Here is a 26,483-nt window from a genome sequence, read left to right on the forward strand (position 1 = left end):
CACCTGGGGGATCTTTGCTAAGCTATACCCCCAAACTCTGACCCTCTCTCAGCAACCACCCTGCCTCCTGTTTCATGGAGAAAGTGGAGGCCCTCAGATGGGAACTCCCTCAGCTTGTTGCCACCAGACCTACCCACTCTCGGCAGCATCTCTCATTCACTGATGGCGCAGATCTTCATTGCTACCCACTCGTGCGGGGGAGAGGTGGCTCCAACCCCAGGCTCAGCTTTTCTCAGGCTTGGAATCCATCTCCTCACCACTTCCCAGAGACCTTCCTACCCATTATCTCCTCTCTTTCATTGTCTCACTCCCTATGGACTTCTTTCCATCAGCATTTAAATACTGTTAGTATCTCCAGTCTTAAAAGAAAGTCCCTTCTGGGACTTCCCTGGAGGTCCAGTTGTTAAGACTCTGTGCTTCCACTGCAGGGGGCATAGGTTTGATCCCTGTTTGGGGAACTAAGATGCTGCAAGCTGCGTGGCCAACAACAAAACAAAAAACACAACAATATGCCCTTTTGTTAAACTTGCATATTTTCAGTCATATTATGTAAGACCATGTATTATTTTTTGAAAAACTTTTTCTTACATTTTGGAAGGCAAGGTCTATCAAATGTTTCACATGACTCTTTGATGAAAGTGTCTTTGCCTTCTCTAGGGCCACTTTCCGCATCATTTGGTGCAGCGTTTCAGAGCACACCACCTTCACTTCCATCTTGGTTATGGGAGATTTTTTGAGCATGTATGTGCTGCTGTCCCTCAGATTTTTATTTTGAGCACTAAGTACATTTCCTAGACCATTAGGATAGTCCTTTTTTAGTTGTGTCAGTATTTTTTAATTGAAGTATGATTAATTTACAGTGTTGTGTTAGTTTCAAGTGTACAGCAAAGTGATTCAGTTATACATATATATGTGTGTGTGTGTGTGTATATATATTCTTTTTCAGATTCTTTTTCTTTATAGTTTATTGCAAGATATTGAGTATAGTTCCCTGTGCTACACAGTAGATCTTTGTTGTTTACCTATTTTATATAGTTGGGTCAATTTATAGTCATGGTTTCCACAACGTATCAGGTACCATAATGCTTTTAACTCTCAGTGTTTGTTAATTATGGTTCGTATTCCCAGCAATAACTAAATTTGTGTTAAATTTCTTTCTGCCTTTGTTACTGATTCAGTCTGGTGACGAGCCTTGATTGGGGTCTTCTCAGGGCACTGAGTCTCCCCAAAAAGCAGTTGTTCAATATGAAGTGACTGTGACACAGTACCTCTGATAAGAGACTTCACAAAGACGCAGATATTAAGCAACTTCCTCTTCTTTCTTTCTTTTTTTTAAAAATTAATTAATTCATAAATTCATTTTTGGCTGCGTTGGGTCTTCGTTGCTGCACGCAGGCTTTCTCTAGTTGTGGTGAGCGGGGCTACTCTTCATTGCGGTGTGCGGGCTCCTCATTGCGGTGGCTTCTCTTGTTGCGCAGCATGGGCTCTAGATGCACAGGCTTCAGTAGTTGTGGCACATGGGCTCAGTAGTTGTGGCTCACGGGCTCTAGAGCGCAGGCTCAGTAGTTGTGGCCCACAGGTTTAGTTGCTCCGCAGCATGTGAGATCTTCCCAGACCAGGGCTCAAACCTGTATCCCCTGCACTGGCAGGCAGATTCTTAACTGCACCACCAGGGAAACCCACTTCCTCTTTTCTAAAGGACAGTGTTGGGGGAAAACCCCTGCCTTACATCTGAGCTTACGAAGCACTTGTTCAGTTCTTTGGTGATACTTTACTGAGTCCCAACCATTGTGCTGGGAGCTGAAGACAGAACAATGGGCCCTACTCTGTGGCCTTGTATTCTCGGGGGTAAGGCAGACAGTATATACGATAACAAATAAAGAGGCCTAATGACAGGCCCAGGTGAGTGCTGTGAAAGAGAAAAACCAGTGATGAGAGCAAAGGTGGCTGAGAGAGGGGGTCTAATTCAGTCTGAGGATTCGGTAAGGCCGTGCTAAGAAGGCGACTTTCAAGGTAAGGGGAAGCTCAGGCGTTCCAGGCACGGGAAGCAGCGGATCTGTGTCAGGACTAGAAGGAGGGCCATTGTGGCTGTTATGAGTCAGTAAAGGCCAAGTGGAAGGAGACGGGGCTGAGAGGCTGACAAAACTCAGGCCATGGTGAGTGCAGCACTTGGATTTTCTTCTAGGTGGGATGACAACACATGCTGCGTGGCCATGAGGGGCTGTGCAGAGGGTAAAACCGCCCTGTCCCCTTCCCTGTGTTCCCAGGGCAAGTGGCCAACTTTGCAGGTCACCGGGAGGCCCCTTGAGTAGCTCAAGATGAGGAGGAACAAGCAAGAAAGAGGCCCTGGCACCGAGCTTCCTCTGTTCACATGGGGCCCCGATGCAGGCTTGGAAGGAAACTCCCCAAGGAGAGGGGCAGGGGGATGATTGATGGGTTACCCTGCCTTGGACCACCTCCAGGCCTTTTGTCCCGGTGAATGAGGCCTGGGATCCCAGGGGACAGAGACTATGACAGCGATGCAGAGACAAGCCAGGAGTAAGTGGGAGCCCGGAGTGGAGTGCTGTCCCAGCCCTGCCACTCGCCAGCCAGCTGACCTTGAGCAGGGCCTAGGATCCTCTGGCCTCAGTTTCCTCATCTGTACAAAAGCATAAAAAGAGTCAGTGAAACCCACAAAACATTGCCGTCTGCCGGGCACTGAGGCAATGAGAGGAAGAACAAATCACAGTTCCTCTTTTCAAGAGGCACAGCCAGGGTGAAAGTCAGGTGAGACACAGCCAGACAGAGCAGGGAGGGCTTCCCAGAGGAAGGGACATTTAAGCTGGAGTGGAAAGGGAACATTCTTGGTAGAAAGAACAGCAGGAAGAGGCCCACAGGAGTTGAGTGTGCTCTGCTCAGGAAGAGGGGACCAGTGGTAGGTGAGGGGCTGGAACAGAAGCTGGGACCGGATGTCAAAGGTTTTCACAGGCCCTGTTAAGGAAAAGTATAGAGTAATATTTCTGCTTGAGCTGCTTCACCTGGCTTAGAATCCCAACTTTACAATTTCGTAGTTGTGTCAAGTTGGGCAAGTTACTTCGTTTCCCTGGTCCTTAATTTTCTTGTCAATAAAAGGGGACTAATGGGGCTAATAAATAGTTCCTGCTCCTAGGATATTCTTGCAGAAATTAAATGAGACATGAATGTAGAGTGTTTAGCTTAGTGCCTGGCATATGATAACCATTAGATAAATAGGATTTGTTATTTGTTATTTATACTTGGCAATGAGAAGCCATTGAAGATTTTTGAGCAGGGAATTAATCACATCTCCTTTTAGCAAGATAATTCTGGCAATGATAGGGAAGATGGGCTGGAAATTGGAGAGTCTAAGGGCCGGCAGACTAGGCGGCAATTTTAGCAGTCCAGTTCAGAGATCTAGTTAACAGTCCACTTAGAAGCATCCAAACCCTAACAGTGGCAGAAGGGTTAAAAGGAGAGGTTAGGATTTTGAGTGATTTCAGTATAAAAAAATAGTGACTGGATTGTGAGACTGGCTCTTAGATTTCTAATTTAGGCTACTAGAGGATGGTCAGGCCATTGGCGGTAGAGAAACCTAGAAAGAATAATTTTGCTGGTGGAAGGGGGGTGGGCAGGGAGGAGAGGTTGGGATAATGGATGAAGTCTGAGGCATGTTGAGTTTGATCATTTCACAGGCCTTAACCTGGGCAGTTGGAAATGCAGGGCTAGACCCCAAGAGTAAAATCCAAGTGGGGTTTTGGGTCTAATGAGATCCTCTAGGGCAGGGGTTCTCAAAGTATGGTCCCCAGACCTCAGCACAGGCTTCACTAGGGGGCTGGTTAGAAATGCAGATTTCAGGCCTGCAGCATCTGAGGCTCTGATTTAACAGGCCCTCTGGGAGAGCTTGTTCTAGGGAAAGCTGCTCTGAAGGAGGGGGTAAAGGGATAAGGCGCCAGGAAGAGGGACCCTGGTGAAAGGAAGGGGTCAGAGCCTTGAAAGGAGACTGAGAAATACCATATTTTATCAGTTCTAAGATGCACATTTCCCCCATGTAACATCTCTGAATTGGGCCGATTACTGTCTGCTAGGTGACAGAGGTATGTGGTTGTCACTGCCCTCACAAGCACATTAAAACCTGCAGAAAGGGGCCAGTGACCTGGAAGGAAACCCCTACGAGAACAAGGGACACTCAAGAAGCACAGCGTCCTCAGCTCCTTTGTTAGCAAAGAGGACCATTCTGTGGAAAAACACGAAAACAATGACTTTGATCAAAAAGGATTCAGAAGAGTCACACTCTGAGAAGTTTTAGCAATATCTTCAATTTATTTTTCTTATGTTTTCCCTTTCATGTATGCACAAGAATGCTGTATGATCAAATCTGTATCTATCAATAAGTCTCAAAGAGCTCTTTTAATAAGAAAAAAAAAAGAAAATGCTAGTGGCAAGGAAGCACAGCCATACTTTGATTGGCAGATGTTTTTCCTCTCTTTCTTGGTGGGATATAAAATAATGGTGCAATCTTACCATCAAAAGCATCTTAGATTCTATGCAATAAATATAGAAGCGATCAGAGACGTTACAAGAGTCCCTGGAGAGAAGGGAGATGAAATCTAACAGAGTGGGTTTTAAGAGGTGTGATGGGTGTCTGCTGCTTCAGGAAGGACCCGGATGGGGAAGGCCCAAGGGAGGGGATTGCATTTGACAACTGGAAGGTCATTGTTGAATCTAGGTTTCTCTGGGTGGGCACTCTTGCTTTCAATTTATTTGCCTTGATCAACGGGTGCTTCAAGGGGCAGACACTGTACTTGAGATACAGAAATGAAAGACCTAACAATCTCTATCCCCAGTAAGCGCGCAGTTCAGAAGGGAGGACAGCATGCAAAATCCTGATTATGAAACATTAAGCTCGTTGCTTTCAGTGTGTGTGTGTGTGTGGCAGGCGGGGTGATGGATGAGGCCTATGGGGGCAAACAGGAAGGGGCATGTAAGCCTACCTGGGACAGAAGGGAAGAGGGTGGCACTGAAAAGGCCACATGCGCGCTGAGGCTCCAAGGGTGTGGAAGAGTTTGCCAGGAGGGGTTTCAGCTAGAGAGAGGTATGAGAGGGCCCAGAGGCTCCATGTGGTTTTCTGGAGCCTACAAACTGGGGGCCTAGGTGGAGGGAGATTACAGTGGACTGGTCAGAGGTGGCCAGATCATAAAGGGCCCGATGTGCTTTTCCCTGGAGGTTAGATTTCATCTTTACACAATGAGCAAATTAATTTTAAATTAATTTTTCACTTTTACCAAAATAATGTATGCACATAGTTTAAAAAGACCCAAAGTATAACTCTTAATAATGAAAAATAAGAGTCCCTGACCCTATCCATTCTCTTCCTTTCCCTCCGTGATCTAGAGTTAGCCATTTAAGAAAATCTTTCTTCTAGCCCCTTGTCTTCTTAGTTACTACTATGATTTTACAGCTATACTTACTGACAGCAATTTTACATTATTTCTTGACTTCCTGTTATGGAAGATGAAGAGTTAGTTCCCATTATACAAACCACCCCAACACATACATTTCCCATCTTCCCATTGTCTGAATATGGTTATATCACAATTTTTGGTTAAATCTCTTTGTCTGTTGCCAATTCCTCCTGGATGTCCCCTTGACTTTTCTCCTGGTAGGATCCTCTGTCCTCTTTTTGGTCCTTCCCTTTTGGGGTGGGGCGTGGGGGAGAAGCTCATGCTAGAAAGGCACAGGAGAGGTAAAATTGTTGACATCTTGGATGTGTGGAAATGGCTTTACTCAACCCTTCAACCCATACATTAGATGCTAGTTGAAAATAATTTCTCCCCAGAATTTGGACACCATTGCTGCTTCGTCTTCTAGCTTCTAGTGCTGCTGTCAAGAAGTTTGATTCATGCACTTAGAAAATGTATATTGAGGCCTCACTCTTTCCCAGACATGGTTCTAGGTGTTGGAAAACAGCAATGAACAAAGCAGGTAATAAACAAGCTAAATAAACAAAAGTCAGGTGATGAGTGCTAAGAAGAAAAAAAGAGTGGTGAGTATGTGCACTAGTTTTGTGTATTTGTGTGTGTACAGAGAGGGCTTTTTCCCTTATGGTTTGAGATATGGTGGCCAATCTTATTCTTGATCCTTTGCATTTGACTTGTTTTTAACACTCTTGCTGAAAGTTTTTAGGATCTTTTTTTTGTCTTCCATGATAAAAAATCTATGTTGTGTGTATAGGTCTTTATATTATTATTATTTTTTTTTAGTACCTTCAGATACTTCTTTTAAAATTTATTTATTTTATTTATTTTTGGCTGCATTGGGTCTTCGTTGCTGCGCATGAGCTTTCTCTAGTTGCGGTGAGCTGGGGCTACTCTTTATTGCAGTGTGCGGGCTTCTCATTGTGGTGGCTTCTCTTGTTGCAGAGCACAGGCCCTAGAGCACGCAGGCTTCAATAGTTGTGGTGCACGGGCTTAGTTGCACCGCGGCATGTGGGATCTTCCTGGACCAGGGCTTGAACTGTGTCCCCTGCATTGGCAGGCAGATTCTTAACCACTGTGCCACCAGGGAAGGTCCTATATTAATATTATTATTATTATTATTATTATTATTATTATATTTTTGTTTTGAGGTAATTGTAGATTCCCATGCAGTTATAAGAAATATTACAGAGATTCCATGTACATAGATCCCATACATTTCACCCAGCTTCCTTCAGTGGTAACATCTTACATAACAATGTAGCATATATAACTGTATGTAGCTATATGACATAACACATATGGGCTATATAACATAACTGTATATAGCAAGATACCACAACCAGGAAATTGGCATTGATATCCATCAGCCTGACTCAGATTTTACTAGTTGTACACTTTCATCTGTGTGTGTGTGTGTGTGTGTGTGTGTTAAGTTCTATGCAGTTTTATCACTGCAAATTCCTGTGAGCACCACCACAGTCAAGATACAGAACAGTTCCGTTACACAGGATTCCTGGTGCTACCCTTTTACAGCCACACCACCTCCCTCTCTCTTCCCTCCCTGACCCTGGCAGCCACTGATTTGTTCTCCACCTCTATAATACTGTCCAGGTCTTTTTTCATTCGTTCTTCTGGACTCTCAGCAGGCCTTTTGATCTGGAAACTCATATGCTTCTGGTCTTAGACATTTTCGTCCCTCCCCTCTTCTCGCCTTTCCTTTCTCCCTTGCTGATAACTTCCTCTCCACTGTTTTCTGTTTCAAAAACTCCTAAGGGTTGGATATTGAGTTTCCAGGACCAATCTTCTAATTCTTACTTCTTTTCTGGCTTATTGTCCATCTCTTTGATTTTTTGTTCTATTTTAGAGTGGCTGCTTAGGTGATTCTTTGGAATTTTTTTGTATTTTTAATTTCTATGAACTCCATTTTATACTTTATTGCATGCTGTTCTTGTTTCATGAATGCAGTATTTTTATCTTCTCAAGTCAACAGTATACTGAGTATTGCTTGTGGAGGTTTATTTCTCCTTCTTGCTTTGTCCTGGTTTCTTCCCACATATTTTCCCCCTGTTTATTTTGGTTAGTTTTTATATTGAAGCTTTTCATAGATGTAGTGATAATCCTTGGCTGTCTTAAATGCAAACAGGGATAAAAAGCGTAGAAGGAGCTTTCCTTTGGCTTATTTTTTTTATCTGCTGGTCTTTTTTTTTTTAACATCTTTATTGGAGTATAATTGCTTTACAATGGTGTGTTAGTTTCTGCTTTATAACAAAGTGAATCAGCTATACATGTACATACATCCCCATATCTCTTCCCTCTTTCATCTCCCTCCCTCCCATCCTCCCTATCCCACCCCTCTGGGTGGTCACAAAGCACATAGCTGATCTCCCTGTGCTATGTGGCTGCTTCCCACGAGCTGTCTATTTTACATTTGGTAGTGTATATACGTCCATGCCACTCTCTCACTTCGTCCCAGCTTACCCTTCCCCCTCCCCCGTGTCCTCAAGTCCATTCTCTATGTCTGTGTCTTTATTGCTGTCCTGCCCCTATACCTGCTGGTCTTTTCTCTGATGTCATTTGTTTTTCCAGAGAAGATTGCTATAAATTCCCATCTTCAGGCTAGGAGAGTGGGGAGTGGAGGGTGGGAGTGAGGGTGTGGAGTAGATGTCTGCCTGCTAGAATTTTGGGAGTGGACTTGGGGAGTGGGGCTGGGCGGTCTCACTCTTTGGTATGCAGTATTCGGAAACTTCAGCTTCCCTTCTGCCTGGGGTCCCTGAGTCCGGATTCACTTGCTTATACTCTCCAGAGATTAAGTTGTCTTCTCTCGTGCAGGCTGTGGGGAGATCCTTGGTGGCCACCTGTAGTGGCTGCTAAGTACTCCTTAAATACAGACTTCCAGCAAATTCCCATTTTTACTCCCATACCTCACTCCATCTTCTACTGTCTTCAACACCTGAGGCTTTTTGAGGTTCTGCGGTACAAGGGCTTATTTCTTATCTGGAATCCCCTCTGGTTACTTTGGTTTTGACTTCCTTCATTCTTCTGTGACTGTTCTCACTCCCTTACTGCCCTTTAGTGGGCTCCTGGGAAGCCATGCAGACATACGTGGGTGATCCATCAAGGCATTTTGCACAGGAGTTATTAATGTCTCTCCAGGGGCGGTGTGGAGGGTAGACTGATTGGAAAGGCAATGGTGACAAGAGGAAGCAAGTGCATTAGAGGAGAGGCAAGAGATGACGGGCATGGGAACTAGCTGTGTCAGGAGGGGAAGGAGGCGGGAAATATCAGGCAAGTGGGATGAGAAGGACCTTAGAAGTAAAGGAGAGGGATGAGTCTAGGATGCCACCTCAGTTTCTGACCCAGGTGGCAGGTGGCTTAGTGATAGCTTTGCTGAGACAAGGAACACAGTAAGAAAAAGTCTGGGTGAGGATGGGTTCAAGTGGAGGAAGTATGAAGAGCCCAAGGGAATTCCAGGTGGAAGTATCCAGCAGGCAGATGGATATAAGGGTTTGAAGCACAGACAGTGCCTCTTGCCGCCCGTCCTTGCCAATTACATAAACTGAAGCCCGTGGCATGAATGAGATCATCGGCTGGACGGTAAGGAGGAGGGAAGGGTGGAGAGCTGAGGACAGTGGACCATGCAGAGATGAAAGGGAGTCTCTGTCCTCCAGGAGTGAGATAAATAAGGGAGTGGAACCAAGTGACTCCCAGCCCAGCCCTGTCACTCCAGAGCTAAAAATGGTGGCCATCCAGGCTCTGATGTTAGCCAGCAGCCTCTGAGCCCATAAATTCCTCAAGAGCTGTTTATCTAAGCTCTGCAGCCCCCATCCCTGAGCCCCAGGGAGGGGACCGCCCACTTTCCTGCAGCTATTTCAGGACAGCTGATGGGGATGCCCCTGGGCTTTCCTTCTCCTGGGGCACAGGACTGAAGAGAGTTGATGGTGGGGATTTCCCCTGTGCCTTGAGGTCACACTGAAATCCAGATCATTCCTGACTCCCTCCCTCCCACAGGCAGCATCAGCTCTGAGGTCTATCTATGGGAAGCCTGGTCCTAATGTTCTTAAATGGCAGAAGGGGTGGCTGGCCTCAGGTCTGACACCTGGAAAGGACTCACCCTGGGGTCTTCTGGCTCTATGTACCCTGGCAGCCCTAATGGATGTAAAAATAAGCATGTTCACTTTGATTGCTTGCCACCCAGTGCATGCACTTCTCTAAGCCCTTTATGTGCTGAATCCGCAGGACTGTGTAGTTGGGAACATGTTGTGCCCATCTTACAGATGAGGAAGCTGGGGCCCAGAGAAGTTGGGTGATTTGCCTGAGGTAGAGTCTGCATATGTCTATACTGGGTACACTCCCAGGTTAGAACTCTGAATTTATGCTAGATGTTGGCTGTGTCCTTGTCCTGTGAGAGCCCATCCCCAACCCTGCCACCCCTCAGCCCCTGGTGAGTGAGTGTGTGTGTGTGTGTGTGTGTGTGTGTGTGTGTACACGCCCCTCCCTGCTCCTGTGCTCCCCTAGACTGCCCTCCAGAGACCACAGGAATTCTGATGAATTAATCTCATCACTTTATCAAGGAGGCACTTACAGAAATTACAAGGCAAGGCCACCAGCCTGGCTTTGCTGGCAGCCAGCCGCTGGGGCCATAAAACAAATTGAAAGGAACAAAAATAAATAAATAAACTTAGATCTCTCCCCCTCTCTCACACACACACACACACAGCCACACGCACAGAGTCAAGAACATCCCTAGGTTCTTGTTAATGCTCAGTCTCGTGTCCTGGGGGAGCAGCAGTGCCAAATCAACAGATACTTATGGACCCCTTGCTGGAGTGACCACCTAAGATCTGTCCTTCAAGGGATTGACAGGCTGGCTGGGGGGCTGAGACCAGTGAACGGGAAGCGTTAGCCACCTGCAAGTGGCATCCCACAGCGGCCCGAGGCCCCAGGCCCCAGGCCCTGTAAACTCGCCGCCCAGAGCAGAGCAGAGCCAGACCCCCTGGTCTCAGGTCGTGGCTCTGCCTCGTCCTGGGCTCTGCTCACCTTTCTCGTCTGTGAGATGGAGAGGAAGACGTTTGCCTCCAGTGTTGTTGGGAAAATTAAAGATTCAACATAAGAAAAGTAGAACCGCAGCTGCTTCATAACCAGCTCTCGTCAGTGTTAGCTCTGTGTGTATGGAGCACCTACTGTGTGCCAGGCACTGGGACTACGGAGAAAAGCTGGTCTGGGAGGAGGAGACACACGGTGGCGACCGGGTGATGGAGAGAAGGAGCACCTTCCCAAGGGGGACCGGGAGGTGCGGGCAGGCCAGGCGAGGAGGCGGAGGGAGCAGAGTGGCCTTGTCCTAAGCAGCAAAGGCCTGGGAGCCTAGGAGGTCACTGAGTTCCAGGAACTGATAGTTATGCAGAGCAATGGGGAAGGTGAGGCTGGAGAGAGAGGAGGGGAGTGGGGTGGAGGCGGGGCCAAATTCTACAGAACCTTCTAAGCCCAGATAGACCTGGATGAACTAGCTTACGTTTGGGATTTCCTCCTTTCTGTTTCTTTCTCTCTCTCTCTCTCTTTACAATGTTGTGTTAGTTTCTGGTGTACAGCAAAGTGATTCAGGTATACATATATATCTATTCTTTTTCAGATTCTTTTCTATAATAGGTTATTACAGGGTATTGAATATAGTTCCCTGTGCTAAACCTGTGCAAACCTCAGGTTTCTCGTCTGTAAAATGGGGATGGTATCAGTACCTATTTCGTTGTTTATCTATTTTATATATAATAGTATTTATTTGTACATCCCAAGCTCCTAATTTATCCCTCCCCTGTTTCTCTTTTTAATTTTACCATGCTTATGTGAATATTGAAATTATTTCCCAAGAGGTCACAAAGAGAGTGACCTAAGAAACGGTTAGGGTCAGGTAATAGAAGGGAGGGGCACACGGAATCTTTATTCCTCCCCTTTGCTCTTACCTCCCATCCTCCAGCACGGAGGATGACTTCTGGCCCCCCTCCGCACAGAAAGGTGGTGCCGGCTGGACTTGAGAGAGAGAGAGAGAGAGATCTGTGAGGTGCTCCAGCCAGATTGCCCTCTGTGAGCCTCAGTTTTCTCACCTGTACAAACTGAGGATCGGAATCCTCACTGGGACGTTGTGAGTACTCAGTGTCATTAGGCATCTTGTAATTGGGGCTCAATAATTTCAGTACCTCAAAACACTTTTGTCAGTGGTGGAACCTGGTTCATGCTTGTTCTCAGAAAATCCAAATGCTACCTGGGGAGGCTGAGGCACAGGGACGCCTGAGGACAGCCCCTCTCCCCTTCCTCTAGACCACCTCAGTAGCTGGGTTAGCATAGGGGCCTGTCTGAAGTCCCCAAGCTTCTTGTGGGGTGCAGGGGTGGCACAGGGACTCTGTGTGGCCTTGGGTAACTCACTTCAGCTCCCTGACTCTCAGTTTCTTGGTCTGTAAGATGGGGCACTGGTGGGTCCCAGAGGGTTGTCGTGAGGATGGAGGGAGCTGAGGCAGGTCACGCTCACAGCAGGTGCACAATGAAGGTGGCTGTTATTGCTGCTAAAGTGGATAGGTTATGTGGGGGGGGGGTTCTGGGCACAGGCAGGCCTGGAGCTGTCCTTTCTAGCACGGTGCAGGGCTGGGAGTGGCCTTTCGGAGGCTGCTCTGTGCCAGGCAGTGTCCTTGTTGGGTGAGCTGGGTCCGGGAGGGGAATCTGGGCAAGCAACTTGCTGGGCATTACTTGTCCCTGCTCCCTGAGAAGGTGGCAGCTGGATGGGTGTTGGGATGAAAGGTTTGCACTAGTGCAGAGTCTGTTCTCTGAAAACCACAGACTCAAGCAGACTGCACTGACTGGGACAGGGGCCAAGGAGACATGATAAGATCCAAAACAGCACAGTGGTCCGCTGTCCTGCACTTGTATCTTTCTCTTGCCTGTCTCTCTGCCCACCCCCAACAATTCCAGTCCCTTTCCCCTCCCATTGCCTTTCCTTTGGCCTCCAGGCTTGTTATAGCTGCACAGTGCACATTGGTGACATGAGTGCAGACATGTAAGGGCACTCAGGACAGATGCTGTGCCCCTATGTTAGAAAGGCAGCTGCAGCCTCTCCCGACCATGCTGTCAGCCCTCTCAGGAAGAGGCGCTGAAAAGGGACAATGGCCTCCCCAGAGCATTCGAAGATCAGCTCATCCTGAAGAAGACTCATATAGTTACATTGCACAGAACCACTCTGTAAACCTCAGGTTTCTCATCTGTAAAATGGGGATGGTATCAGTACCTACTTCATGGAATTGCTATGAGGATTCGGTAGATTTTTTATTCAGAAGGCTTGTCTTGCATGCCGTCTGTGCAGCAGGGGTTGATCTCAGTGCAATAGAGATGATGTGATGAACAGCACACCTTTTGCCTTCGTGGTGCTCACAGCCTACTAGGAGCATGGGGTCAGGTTCATGGAAGCCATTATTATCACCCAGTTAAGGGGTGACATGGAAAATTAATCACAGTTTCCCTCTGCAGCAATGAACTGTGCTTATAAAAATCACCAGCTCACGTCAAATCGTGCTTTACAATTTTTTTTTTTTTTTTGCGGTACGCGGGCCTCTCACTGTTGTGGCCTCTCCCGTTGCGGAGCACAGGCTCTGGATGCGCAGGCTCAGCGGCCATGGCTCACGGGCCCAGCCACTCCACGGCATGTGGGATCTTCCCGGACCGGGGCACGAACCCGTGTCCCCTGCATCAGCAGGCAGACTCTCAACCACTGCACCACCAAGGAAGCCCCTGTGCTTTACAATTTTTAAAGCAATCTTATATACCTGATCTTGCTCAATCCTTCATTTAGCAGATATCACACTATTTTGCAGATGAGGAAACTGCAACTCAGTGAGAGGAAAGTGATTTTCTCAAGGTCAGCCAAGCTGGGTGGCCTGGGCCTCTGCCGTTGGATGTGGGATGCAGGCCCTGGTCCCTGCGGGCTCAGAGCTGCCAAGAGGTTTTTCCCATGAGTTGGGGCCCAGGCTGGAGGGCATAGGGCCGGTGGGCCACACTGACGTTTTGGTCAGCAGTGGGATAAAATTTCTCTGCTTGGGATAAAATGTTAGCTCAGTGAGTTTTGATGTCCCAGTTCAGTGGTGGCTTCAAAACTGTGGGTGACCATTCTTCAAAGCTGTGGCTGCCTGGCCGACCTCTGGCACTGGGGTCTCTGTATTTAAGAGAGTAGGAAACACCCTGACACGTGTCTCGGAGCACCTCCTACTTTGAGAACCACTGCCCTGTGGGAACCTCGGGGCTGGAGAGTAGTGATTTGGTCGGTGGATCCCCATCCAGCCTGTGGCTGGCAGATGGGGGCAGTACCTGGCAACCCTTCTGTGTCTGCTTACAGGGAACATTGAGTACAGCTGCCCGGCCACCAACGAGTGTGAGATCACGAAACGGAGGCGCAAGTCCTGCCAGGCCTGTCGCTTCATGAAATGCCTCAAAGTGGGGATGCTGAAGGAAGGTAAGAGGCCCCGCTTGGCCATGCAAGGCGGAACCGAAGCCTGGGTCCTGGGCAAGCTCTTCTCCCCACGGGAAGTCTCAGACACCCGGGAAATGCCAGCAAGCTCAGGACCTTCTCCCTGAGCGGCGCACGAGAACAGGTCTCTCCCTGTAGCCCGGGTGAAGGCCCTGCCCCCCGGGCTGCCTGTCTCACACACCCTGCAGGCAGGTGTGCAGCCTCCAGTCCCCGTGTGCAGCTAAAGCTCTCCGCGCTCTTGGGAGGCTGCTGGGGAACAGGAGTTGGAAGTTCTCCATTAAAGATCCTTTGGGGAATCATGATCCCACTTGGGCCTTAGAAAAGCTGGCTTGGCACTCTGCGGAAGGCCCTTGTCGGGGTCAAGAATGCTCTCCACCCTGGGAAGGAAGGCTTGGGATGCTTTATTACGTCTCAGTGGCCCATGGAGTGTGGGCATGCAGAGAGCAGAGACATTGAGGCCCAGAATGACACGTCACGTACCCTTCACCTGCCAAGGTCAACCTCTGTTTTCCAGCAGGTGCACAGGACATGGCTGTCACCTGGCCAGTGTTTTCCTCCTCCTGTCCCCTGCCCCCAGCCCCATCCTCTCTCTTCCCTTTCCTTTTTCTGCCTTTTGCCTCTCTTTCTCCTCTAGAGCCCTGCCATCCAACACGGCAGCGTGAGCCACGTCTTCTAAGTGTAAAATACACACCAGATTTTGAAGACTTACTAGGATGATAAAAAGGAGCGTAAAATATCGTGGTAATAATTTTTTAAATGATTACATATTGAGATGATGATATTCTGGACATATTGGATTAAACAAAACATATTATGATATTGATATCACAGCTTCTTTTTACCTTCTTTAGTGTGGCTACTAGAGAATTGTAAGTGACCTGTGGCTCTCATTATTAGGACAGCACGGCTCTGGTCTCCCGCACCACCTTCCCTGTTGATCTGCTCAGGCTGATGAGTCTCGTTTAGTGCCATTTTTGGAGATGGGTAGTGTATGTGTGTGTGTGTGTGTGTGTGTGTGTGTGTGTGTGTGTGTGTGTGTGTGTTTCTCCCCTTCCCCTGCTTTCAAGGGGAGCCAGTGGAAATTTCTATAGATCAGTTTTTATGATCTGGGCCCTGGGATCCTTCCAGAAATGAGAAGAGTCAGGAAAAGAGGTGTGTGCTGATGATCAGATTATCGGATCCAGAGGGGCTGGGAGAGAAGAGGGAGGGGCTGGGAGAGAAGAGGAAGGGGCAGGACTGGAATGCAGGCCCTCACTGGGAGGGGCTTCTGTAGCCCAGCCCAGCCTTGAAGAGCCCGAGGCCCTCCTCCCATCCTGGCTTCCAGGCGCCCTCTGGGAACAGGGCCGGAATCTAAGGTGCTTTGTTAGTAGGACGACTTGGACGTTGTTGTAATGTGGAAATCGGGGACTCCCTCCGTTTTCCATTCCGGGCGCCCCCTTCACCTCAGCTGAGCCCGGTTCCTCCACCACCCCTTTGTCAACATGGCACATCTGTGTTTCTATTTTTTCAGTTTTTTTTTTTTTTTTTTTTTGCGGTACGCGGGCCTCTCACTGTTGTGGCCTCTCCCGTTGCGGAGCACAGGCTCCGGATGCGCAGGCTCAGTGGCTATGGCTCACGGGCCCAGCCGCTCCGCGGCATGTGGGATCTTCCCAGACCGGGGCACGAACCCGTGTCCCCTGCATCGGCAGGCGGACTCTCAACCACTGCGCCACCAGGGAAGCCCCTAAACTGCATTTCTTACTAGTTGTTTCATGCAACCCTTTTGAGGTGGAGGAGGCCCCTCAGCTCTTATTCACATGCTAGCTGCTCCACGGGGGGACCAACTGAAGAAACAGCTCTCTTCCTAGATTAGAAACAGGCTGCACTGGACCTGCTGAAAGACCGTGTCTGTTCATTTTGATTCTCCCCAGTTTTGGTCTACCCCTGTGCAGGGTGTGACCCCAGCTAGTGGCTGCAGCAGGTCCTCTGTCTTCTGTACCAGGTTCTTTCTGCTCCTCCAGAGCATCCTGGGGTTCACGGATGAGGAAGCTGAGGCACAGAGGCCCTCAGAAGCGTGCCTCAGCGCTGGTCTCCTGACTTCCCCCTCTGCATGCTGCTGAGAAGCAACCGAAGGCTTTGTCAGCCTTGGAGAGACTCTGCTCTTAAGTTTGTAAGGATGTTCTGGGAAGCCAGGTGTGAGGGCCCTCACTCAGGCAGGGGCCGGCTGTCCAACAACCTTTCCTGGTTGGAGCTTGTAGCCTTTCTTGGCTCACTTCACAGCGTCTGAGGAGCTTGGCACAGAAGAAGCTGATTGCTATCAATATACTCCTGAATTTGAAGGGAGACAAAATTGAGTCCTGCAGGGACTCACGCTGGTTTGAGGGGAGCTGGTCCTAGAGCCTGGAGCCTGGAGCTTCTCCCTGCTCTGCTGTGTCTGCTCCCCATGGCCCAGGTCAGGGGTGGGGAGGCTTCCAATCCCAGGCCACCTCGCCCTCCCCCCAGGATTATGAGCAGGGAGGGAGAGATAAGGAAAAAGTGGGGACCGCCACTTGAAATCCCTGGACCACCTTGCAACCTTTGAGCAGAGTCTCTTGAGGGGCTACCCAGTGCTGGGAAGAGAGCAGGGGTACTTCCCAGTGGCGCCCCAGAAAGGCGGAATGATGAGGGGATCCCTGAGGCAGGGAAGCAGGTGGCCAGGGGCGCAATCCATCGGCAACAGCAGGCCAGGCACCCCGCCAGCTACTTAAAAGGAGTGAGATGGATGCTGTGTGTCCCAGGATGATGGTGTGGGCTGCTGGGGGAACGAGAGCCTCAGGTGGGGAGCACACGCATGGTGGGCATCTGAGGCTGTTGGCAGGAATCGGGCAGGTGTGCTGAGGTGAACTTCCCCGGGGGCTCAGCCCGAGGTCCCTCAGGAGCTCTGCCCCAGGATAAGGGCGGTCACCAGAACGCTCCCCTCCCCGGCTCTGCCCTGCCCCCGCTGCCGACGGGGGAAGATGACACAAAGGCTCCGAGCGCCTTCGTTTAAGCTCTTCCCCGAAGTACAGAGCCTTGGCAAGATCCTGGGATCTGAAGCTCCACGGGGACCGGCCCCTTAAGAGGAGCGTGGCTCCTTGAGAAGCCTGTGTCCCTGCCAGGCAGCTGCTCTGGCTCCTGCTTTTGTTTAGGTGCCCGTCCCCCCTCCCCCCATCATGTGCAGGCGCCCAGCCTCCCTCTGTCTCCCTCAGACTCTGACCTGACTCTGAAATGCAGACCCCAGCCTTCCCCAGGTGCACCCCCATCTTCAAGGCTCCTCAACATCCGGGAGCCAGGGGCTGGGGTCCTGGGTCTTCTGGGGGAGGGGGATGGAGAAGGGGGGTATGGAAGGCCAGCCTCCCCGCCACCCCATCTCACCTACACATCAGAACGCTGTTTCCCTCTTCTGTCCGGCAGCGCTGGATGCCTTATTCGGTCTTTCCTTTCTTAAGTAAAATAACCCGAGAGAGTGCCACGTGATTTGGGGGGACCCAGCAACTGCCAGGGAAAAGGTCAGAAGTGGGGCTTTCTTTGGCTCAGCCTCTGCCTCGAGGCTGCTGTCAGTTCTGGAAGCATCGGCTGTGGAACACAGGTGATGTCCAAGGGTCTGTCTTGCTTCAAGCAAATCCCGTGTATGAAACTCTGTATTTTCAGAGAAAAGAGTGATGATTCTCTTTATAAGAAACTGAATACAAAATCTGCTCTGGGCTGGGAGTCAGTGCCTGTGTCCCCTCCTGGCTCTTAGGTATCCTTGCTGTGCCTATTATTTCTCACTTACGAGCCTGGGCCTCCATTTCTTCACCTGTGGAGCAGGGGTGTTGAAACCTGCTCTCTTATCACTAGGTCAAGGTGAGGACCAGGTGGGTCAACTCCTTGGTAAGATCTGCTGTGGGACCGCTTTAAAATGTCAGCTTCCTGGGCGTGTTAAAGTAGTATTGGATTCAAAGATACTCTTGTGGGCTTCCCTGGTGGTGCAGTGGTTGAGAGTCCGCCTGCCGATGCAGGGGACACGGGTTCGTGCCCCGGTCCGGGAAGATCCCACGTGCCGCGGAGCTGCTGGGCCAGTGAGCCATGGCCGCTGAGCCTGTGCGTCTGGAGCCTGTGCTCCGCAACGGGAGAGGCCACAACAGTGAGAGGCCAGCATACCGCAAAAAAAAAAAAAAAAAAAAAAAGATACTCTCGTTTGCGCCCATTGTGTTAGGTGGGGCATACTAGTGTCCAGCTGCCTTGATTTTCCTCCTGGATTGGCTGGTGGGAGTCTTAGAGGTGCATTGCCTTAGGCTGACCCCGTCTGGGCTCTAAAAGGAGGATGAGAAAGGTCCCTTGGGAGGACCATGGAGAAGCTCTCCCCAGATAGGTGAGGGTGTGGCCTGACAGCCTCTAAGCCAGGAGAACCTGGAGAACCATTTGCTGCATGTCACAGGGGGCACCCATCCATCCGGGAATTCTGCACATCTTCCCGCACAGACTGTCCCTGCAAACTTCTTCTGCTCACCTCACTTTACCTCCCTCAGGCCACCAGCCTCCCGGGCCCGCTTCATTTCCTCCTCCCCTCAGCCCCTGGTCTGCCTTTCCCCAAGTGTTTTCTAAAAGATATTTGATTTCAGAGAAAGCTGGGCTGACATCCATGCAATACGCTCTCAATCTCTTTGTGCTTGTTGGGAAGGCGGAGGGCTCCTCCGGGGATTCTGGGTAATTGGGTTAGTGGCCAGCTCATGTCAGGAAATTAAAAGGAGGCCCTGATCAGGTTCCCGCTGCATGGGATTTAATGGCTTTGTATTTATAGAGTATCCCGCCTCTAGCCCATGCCAGAAATACCACTTTTCTGGCCCTGTGAATGAAGAAAGAGGATGAGAGATGACTTGCCTTGAAAAATTCTTTTTCTTTTCCAAAATACATTAGTGTTCTGAAACAAAACAACTCTTGAGCACTTCAAAGAATAGTTTTGAACTAGAGCCCAAGAACTCTGATGGCTGTTTGTATCCCCTGAACCACCTTCCACCTTACACACACACACACACATCGGACACCTCACAAGATCTTCCCGTATGGCCTCACGCCTTGGGCCACTCAGGCACGATGACTTGATGACCTCTGGTTGGGGAAGTGTTAATTGAATGAAGTCACAGGAGATGGTCTTGTCTGTGCTGAGCCCTTATTACTGTTCATTCAGGGCTCTGGCTCGTCAGACATTGGATAACAGGTTCAGTGGTCATACAGACCCTGTAAAACCCCAGCGGCACCATTTATCAGCTCCTTGGGTGATTTACTAACTTCTTTAAGCATCCCTTTCCTCCTCTGTAAAATAGGAATGATAGTATTTAGTTGCTATTTCATCTTGCTCCTGATTCACCAGGGAAAACCGCTAGAGTTGTACCACAGAGTAAAATGTTAGTCACTGATTTAAGATACTCTGCATCATGTTACATCACTGGTTTCGTCTGTGTTTCAGAAGGCAGTTTTGAATCTCCTGTAGCCTCTTTCCCTGCTCCTTGGCTGATGACCTTGCTTCATATTTGCTTGAGAAAATAGAAGCAGTCAAGTGGGGAATTTCTTTTTTTTTTTTTTGCGGTACGTGGGCCTCTCACTGTTGTGGCCTCTCCCGTTGCGGAGCACAGGCTCCGGACGCGCAGGCTCAGCGGCCATGGCTCACGGGCCCAGCTGCTCTGCGGCATGTGGGATCTTCCCGGACCGGGGCACGAACCCGCGTCCCCTGCATCGGCAGGCGGACTCTCAACCACTGCGCCACCAGGGAAGCCCAAGTGGGGAATTTCTAAACCTCCTGCTGTTGAATCCACAAACCTACCTACTTGTTTTCTGTCTTCACTCTTCTTAGAGGTATTTCTGTTCCTATCAAAAGCCAGTCTGGGGAGAGGCCACAACAGTGAGAGGCCCGCGTACAGCAAAAAAAAAAAAAAAAAGCCGGTCTCCCCATCTCTGCGCTGAATCACCTTCCTCGTTCTTTATTAGGGACTTCACTCCTATAGTATCATGTCTGCTTCCAACCCCATCAAACCCTTCCTCACTGCTGGATCATTTTCATCTGCACCCAAACAGAATTTAATTTTAAAAACCCACAAATGTATTTTGATCCAAACTTTATCTCTGTTCAGCTGCTGCTACCTTACCCTTCTCCCTTTCTCAACAAAACTTTCCTGAAGGGTTGGCAGCACTTACTATATATCTATCCACTTTAAAAATAAAAATGAAAACAAACAAAACACTTCCTTTAAAAGTAAGCATCAAGGGACTTCCCTGGTGGTCCAGTCGGTGGGACTCCGTGCTACCAACGCGGGGGGCCCAGGTTCAATCCCTGGTCAGAGAACTAGATCCCACATGCGTGCCACAACAAAGACCCAGCGCAGCCAAAATAAATAAATAAATAATATATATATATATTTTAAAGTAAGCATCAAGTAGATCCAGAAAAATATTTATAGTATGTTATATTAGTTAAGGTAAGGCTAAACTTCTGTACAGAGAGACTCCCTTCCTCCCTCAAAGCAAAAAACTCAAACCGAAGCAAGATAGAACTTTAATTCTCTCTCATCTCTCATGTAGCAGTCCAATATGTCTAAGGTGATCCAGGACTGGTTGATGGCTTTGCCATCCTTAGCAAGTGGTTTCCACTTGTGGACCCATCTCCAAGGCAGCCAAAAGGAAGAAAAGCCTATATCCAATCCCTCGAAGGACAGGACCCAGAGTGGTACAAGTTCCTTCCAGTCACAGCCCATTGGTGGAATCTAGTCACTCGGCCACACATCTTTGCAAGGATGTCTGGGAATTGTAGTCTTTAGCTGGGATGCCATGTGTCCAGCTAAAACTATGTTGGGATGGGAAAAGAATAACATATTTTAAAGGACAGGCATTGTCATTTGCCAAAAAGATATGTGAAGTAGGAAGAATATTGATACCTTCCACCCAGTTTAAGAAAAAGAAATTTTACCCTTACTTTTGAGAGTCCCTCTGTACCTGAGCCCGCATTCATTACTTTCAGGGGCAACTATTATCCTGATTTCACATTATTTTTTCTTGCCTTTCTTTATGGTTTTATCATATATTTGTATCTCAAATCATATCATGTTTCTCAGTTTTAAATGAAATTATGCTATACGTATTCTTCTGCATCTTAATTATTTTAATCAGTATTTCTGAGATGAATGCTTCTTGTTGCATGGTGCTATAATTCATCTATTTTCATTTCTGTATTATAGGAGTCAGCCGGATACATATTTTAGGCTTTGTGGGCCAAAAGGTCTCTGTCTTAACTGTTTAAATCTGCTGTTGTAATGTGAAAGTGGCCACAGACAACAGACAGTATGTAAAGGAGTAAACAGAGTTGTATTCTGTGAGGTACTTGTCTGAGCCTTTTCCCAAATTTTCTACTTTATTTAGAAATCTTTATATATTCTGGTCATTTTTATGAGTCACTTTTTCAGTAGCTGGTGGTGTAAAGATCTCATTTGTAGCTTTCTTCTCTTTATGGCATCCTTTGATGAATTTTAGTAATTTTAATAAATTGAATGTATCAGTCTTTTCCTTTATGGTTTGCACTTCTGTGTCATTAAAATACCTTTTATTTATTTACTTACTTACTTACTTACTTACTTAACCTACCACTGTAAAGATGCTTTCCTAATCTGCCTTACCCATGTTGGTCTTGGATCCTGCTGGACTTGACTTTTGAGTACAATGAGCTGGCTCCAGGATGGCAAATTGCTTTTAGCTGACTGTCAACTGAGGGTGGGGAGCAGCTGCCTTGGATGCATGATTGAAAGTCTTCTTAGGCAGCGCCTGGGATCAGTAGGCAAGAGTGCTGTGACTGATTAGCAATGTCTGCCACAGACTAGGAAATGGAGGGTGGTGGCACAGCTGACAGCTTTTTGCCATGACTGATCTAGTGCAACTGAGTTTAAGTGATTTGCCCAAGGCCATGCAGCTAGTAACTAACAGAGCTGGGTGGAATCTAGTCTCCTTGGTTATACAAGAATTCCTTCTAAGAAGCCCAATCCAACTCATTGAGATGCCTTGGCCAGTAGCAAAGCCTATAGCCCTTCCTCAAAGTGGGAAAAAGAGGAAGGGAATGGAAAGGGAGGCTGAGCTGAAATAGTCTTTCCTGGTTAGGTGTTCAGTTTTAGAGACTTTTTGGCAGCTGGGAATGCAAGGATAGCACAGCCCTACTGAAATGTCCTTGGAGACATGGTGCCTTGGGTGAGAAGGGTCCAGAGGAGAGAGCAGCAGAAGAGCAGACACTTCCTTAATAAACAGAAGGCCAGGGTCTCATCACCCAGTACCATCTTAACCCATCCTGGAGCAGCTGGCACAAGCCCTGGAATATTAGGTGGCATGTGTGTTTGTCCACCTGCAAGGCTCTCTCAGCTTATAGTGAGTCAGGAGTGAGGCACTCTTCACCATTATGATATGGCACCAGGGTAAGAGGCAGCCCGAGATACCTGTCCTCTCAGAGGCAGCAAGGTGAGCTCACCTGTCACCCAGGACCTCCTGCCAGACAAGTGGCTGAAGGGAGCTCAGATCGTGCGTGGGGTGTAGATGAGTGTTTAGGCAGGGCAGTCTGCTGGTCTGGGGTGTCCATCAGCGTGTCCACGTGACCCACAGCCCCTGGGCCCTCAGGAGCCCAGAGTACTCCTATCAACTTTTGTGTGGTTTGTTCCTCTTTCTGGAGATGGGTCAGCTATAGTTTGGTAGAACTTATAGGTAGAGAGTCAACACCTAAGTCTCCTGGAAGGAACACTGGTTAGACAAAAGTACTGCATAAAATAGGTTTAGTGCATGCTCCCCAGACCTGGTAGGTAGTCAGAATCATTAGAGGAGCATTGCAAAATTATCCATTCCTGTACATCTCCCCTATTGACTTAGAACCTCGAAGTGGGTAAGTCCTTAAGGTCTGTGTAGTTCAGAGGCTTTCAGGGCATTCTGACAATCATACAGGGTAGGGGGTCTCAAGTTCAGGGCAAAGGAGATAGGACTTAGAGATTAAGGTTCAGATCCTCCCTCAGACCTTTTCTGGCTGTGTGGCCCTGAGAAAGTCACCTGACCTTTCTGAGCCTCAGTTTTCACATGGGAGTAATAATAATCATCATGTGTTCTCCTTCCCTCAATTTTGTTACACAGATCAAATGACATATGGAAATAGCTTTGTAAACTGTAAAGCATTGCACACATCCTTAATAAATCAAGGACATTAAATTGGGTGTGTGGGGGGGTGCGGGTTTCTAGGTAAGGGGAAGAGAAGAGTCTTGACCATGACAGCTTTGCAGCGTCTAGGACAGCAGCTCTGCAGAGGAGGCAGGAGAAGGACACAGGCTCAGAACCTCTCCCTCTCTGCCTTGTCTGAGCCTTTCCTGTGGGAAGAGAAATGTGACGGGGCAGCACCTGGGACAGGCTGGGGGCCAGGTGCAGGGCCACGCTTTTCTGAGCTTTAACCGGTTATTTTTAGTGCCTGGGATAAAAGAAAGAAACTTAAAACTGCCGCCCCCCGCGCTGCCACCCCTGCACACTCTGCTATTTTTACTTCCGAAAGGCTGGGATCTCATCCAGCTTAGGGAGGGCGACCGAGGAGAAAGGGGGGGAGTTGGAGGGAAGCAGGAATTATTTTACTTCCATTAAGAAAAAAGTCAGAAGCCTGATCTTATCAAGTCAGCGAATGGACATCTGATCCAGGACGCGGCAGCCGCAGGCTCTGGCTGCTCTGACGTGCCTGCAGTGTGGATAGGTCAGTAGATGGGGCAGGGGCTTGGGGGAGCCCCATCCCGCTCCCCGCAGGCAGTTTCATCCCCAGAGCAGCCCAGCAGCTTCTGTGCTCTTTCCTGTGCCCTGAGCTGGGAAGTGGGATTGGACACTGCAGATACAGGGGCACCAGCCTAGTGATGAGACTGCTGGGGGTTGGGGGCTATATGGCTGCAGCCGAGCATATTCAAGAGAGTACCTGTGTTGGCGCTGTGTGCCCCTGGGCACAATATTCAACCTCTCTGAACCTTAGTTTCTTGAGAGTTTTGTTTAACACATCTGACCTACGGTAGTTATAACTAAGGGGGTGTGTTTCTGTCTCTTCCCATGAAGAAAGCTAGCAGTTCAAGGCAGACACTACCACTTTCATAGGCAGATGAAAGGAAAGAGACTACTCTTGAGGGCCTACTGTGTACTGAGCACATTACTATGTTTCATACATTTTATGTTATTTAATTCCACTAATCAGAGAAAAGTGAAGTATTTTTTAAAATCTTTTAATAGCTTTATTGAGATATAATTCACCCATTTAAACTGTACAATTCAGTGGTTTTAGGTATATTACATTGTTTTTTTAATTGTGGCAAAACATATTCAACAAAATTCACCTTTTAAAAACTTTTTTTTTTTTTCCGGCCGAGCTGTGTGACTGTGGGATCCTAGTTCCCCAACCAGGGATTGAACCTGGGCCACGGCAGTGAAAGTGCTGAGTCCTAATCACTGGACCGCCAGGGAATTCCCTAAAAATCATTTTTAAGTGTACATAAAATTCAGTGGCATTAAGCACGTTCAGTGTTTTGCAACCATCACCACTACCTGTTTCCAACACTTCTTCATCATCCCAAATAGAAACTATACTGTAACTCCCCTTTCTCCCCTACCCCCAGCCCCTGGGATCCTCCAATCTACTTTCTGTCTATTCGAGTTATTTCTTATAAATGAAATCCCACAACATCTCTCCTTTTGTGTCTGGCTTATTTCACTTAGCATAATGTTTTCAAGGTTCATCCATGCCATACCATGTATCAGAACTTCATTCTTTTTTCTTCATGACTGAATAATATTCCATTGTACGTATAATTCCGCATTGTGTGTCGATGGATACTTAGGTTGGGGAATTCCCTGGCGGTCCAGTGGTTAGGACTTGGCACTTTCACCGCCAGGGCCTGGGTTCGATCTCTGGTCGGGGAACTAAGATCCCACAAGCCACACAGCTCAGCCAAAAAAACCTTAAAATTAAAAAAAGGTTTTTTTAATTTAAAAAGGACCTTTGAAAATAAAAGAAAGGATACTTGGGTTGCTTCTACCTTTTGGCTATTGGGAATAATACCGCCATGAACATTTGCAGATGAGTATCTGTTCGAGGTCCTGATTTCAATTCTTTTGAGTATAGACCTAGGAGTGGAATCGCCAGGTTACATTTCCACAAGTAGTTAAACAAATTTTTCATTAACCTTTTACATTTTGATATAATTGTAGATTCATATGCAGTTGTAAGAAATAATACAGAGAGATCTCATGTACCCTTTACCCAGTTACTCCCAATGGTAACATCTTGCTAAACTATAGTACAATATCTCAGCCAGAATATTTGCTTTGATGCAGTCAAGATACGGAACAGTTTCAAGGGTGAAGTATTGATATTTTTAATCATAATTATATTGGCTAACATTTATTGAGCATTCACTACGTATTCATGACACACTTTTTTTTTTTTTTTTTTTGCTTTTTTTTTTTTTTTTTTGCGGTATGTGGGCCTCTCACTGTTGTGGCCTCTCCCGTTGCGGAGCACAGGCTCCGGACGCACAGGCTCAGCGGCCATGGCTTACGGGCCCAGCCGCTCCACGGCATGTGGGATCCTCCCGGACCGGGGCACGAACCTGCGTCCCCTGCATCGGCAGGCAGACTCTCAACCACCGCGCCACCAGGGAAGCCCATGACACACTTATGAATACTTAAATTTTGGTCTGCACATTTTAAAAGATGAAACAGTGTTGAACTGTAGTTAAAACAAAGGATAAGTATTTATTATAGTATTTGGAGCTCTGGTATACTTTACATGAGAATATTATTGATGCTTTTTTAAATTCAGAAAGTATCAATAAGATGATATAATCTAATAATCCTGGACAGCAATTTTAAGTTAATTAGTATTTTAATATGCTCCCTGAGCCTACTTTTTTAGATATTTCACTAATATAAGAACACAAACAATAAGGCAACTCTTATTTCAGGTTCAAGTCCCTGCCTTTATTTTTTTCCATTTGCTGTTTGTAAGACTTAAGCATTCTAATTTAAAAAGTAATTGCCCATTTTATCAGCGAAAATTGCTTTCTGCTGCAAGTTACAGAGAACTTGACTGCTAGTGGCTTAAGCATCGATAAATGAGATTGATTGCCCCACCTAAGAAGAAGACCAGAAATGGCCAATTGCACAGGCTTCTCAGCCACAGCATCAAGGGCTCAGGCTCTGCCTTTCTTCTCTGGTGTTCTTTGGTGTCCTCACATAGCTGCCTCATTGTTACAAGGTGGTTGCCACAGCTCTAGGCTTCATCTTCCAGGTCAGGGCAGAAGAAGGGCAAAAAGAGCTGCACCAACTATGTCTGTCTCTTTTATCAGAAAAGCAAAACCATTCCCAGAAGCCCCCACCATGGACTTCACCTTACATCCCATTGGCCAGAACCAGGTCATATGACCAGCCTTGGTTACCTGGGAAAGTGGGGAACAGGAATGCTGGGACTGGCTAGGGCTCTCTACGAAGAAAGCCCT

General features: G+C 47.9%; 1 protein-coding gene across 4 annotated transcripts in view; it reads left to right on the top strand.

The window, feature by feature from the left end:
• Positions 1–26,483, top strand: part of ESRRB (estrogen related receptor beta) — a gene marked incomplete at both ends in the record, with an annotated part of 172,929 nt that overhangs the window by 125,582 nt on the left and 20,864 nt on the right. For 3 of the 4 annotated variants that reach the window (XM_079699497.1, XM_079699498.1, XM_079699499.1), the window contains one exon: positions 13,843–13,959. The exons of the other annotated variant lie outside the window; for it this stretch is intronic. In XM_079699497.1, the coding sequence (XP_079555623.1) occupies positions 13,843–13,959 (117 nt within the window). The remainder of the gene's footprint in view (positions 1–13,842; positions 13,960–26,483) is intronic. 4 annotated transcript variants of the gene reach the window in all.

The sequence above is a fragment of the Hyperoodon ampullatus genome, assembly GCF_949752795.1.
Source record: "Hyperoodon ampullatus genome assembly, chromosome: 3".
Classification (NCBI taxonomy): Eukaryota; Metazoa; Chordata; class Mammalia; order Artiodactyla; family Ziphiidae; genus Hyperoodon; species Hyperoodon ampullatus.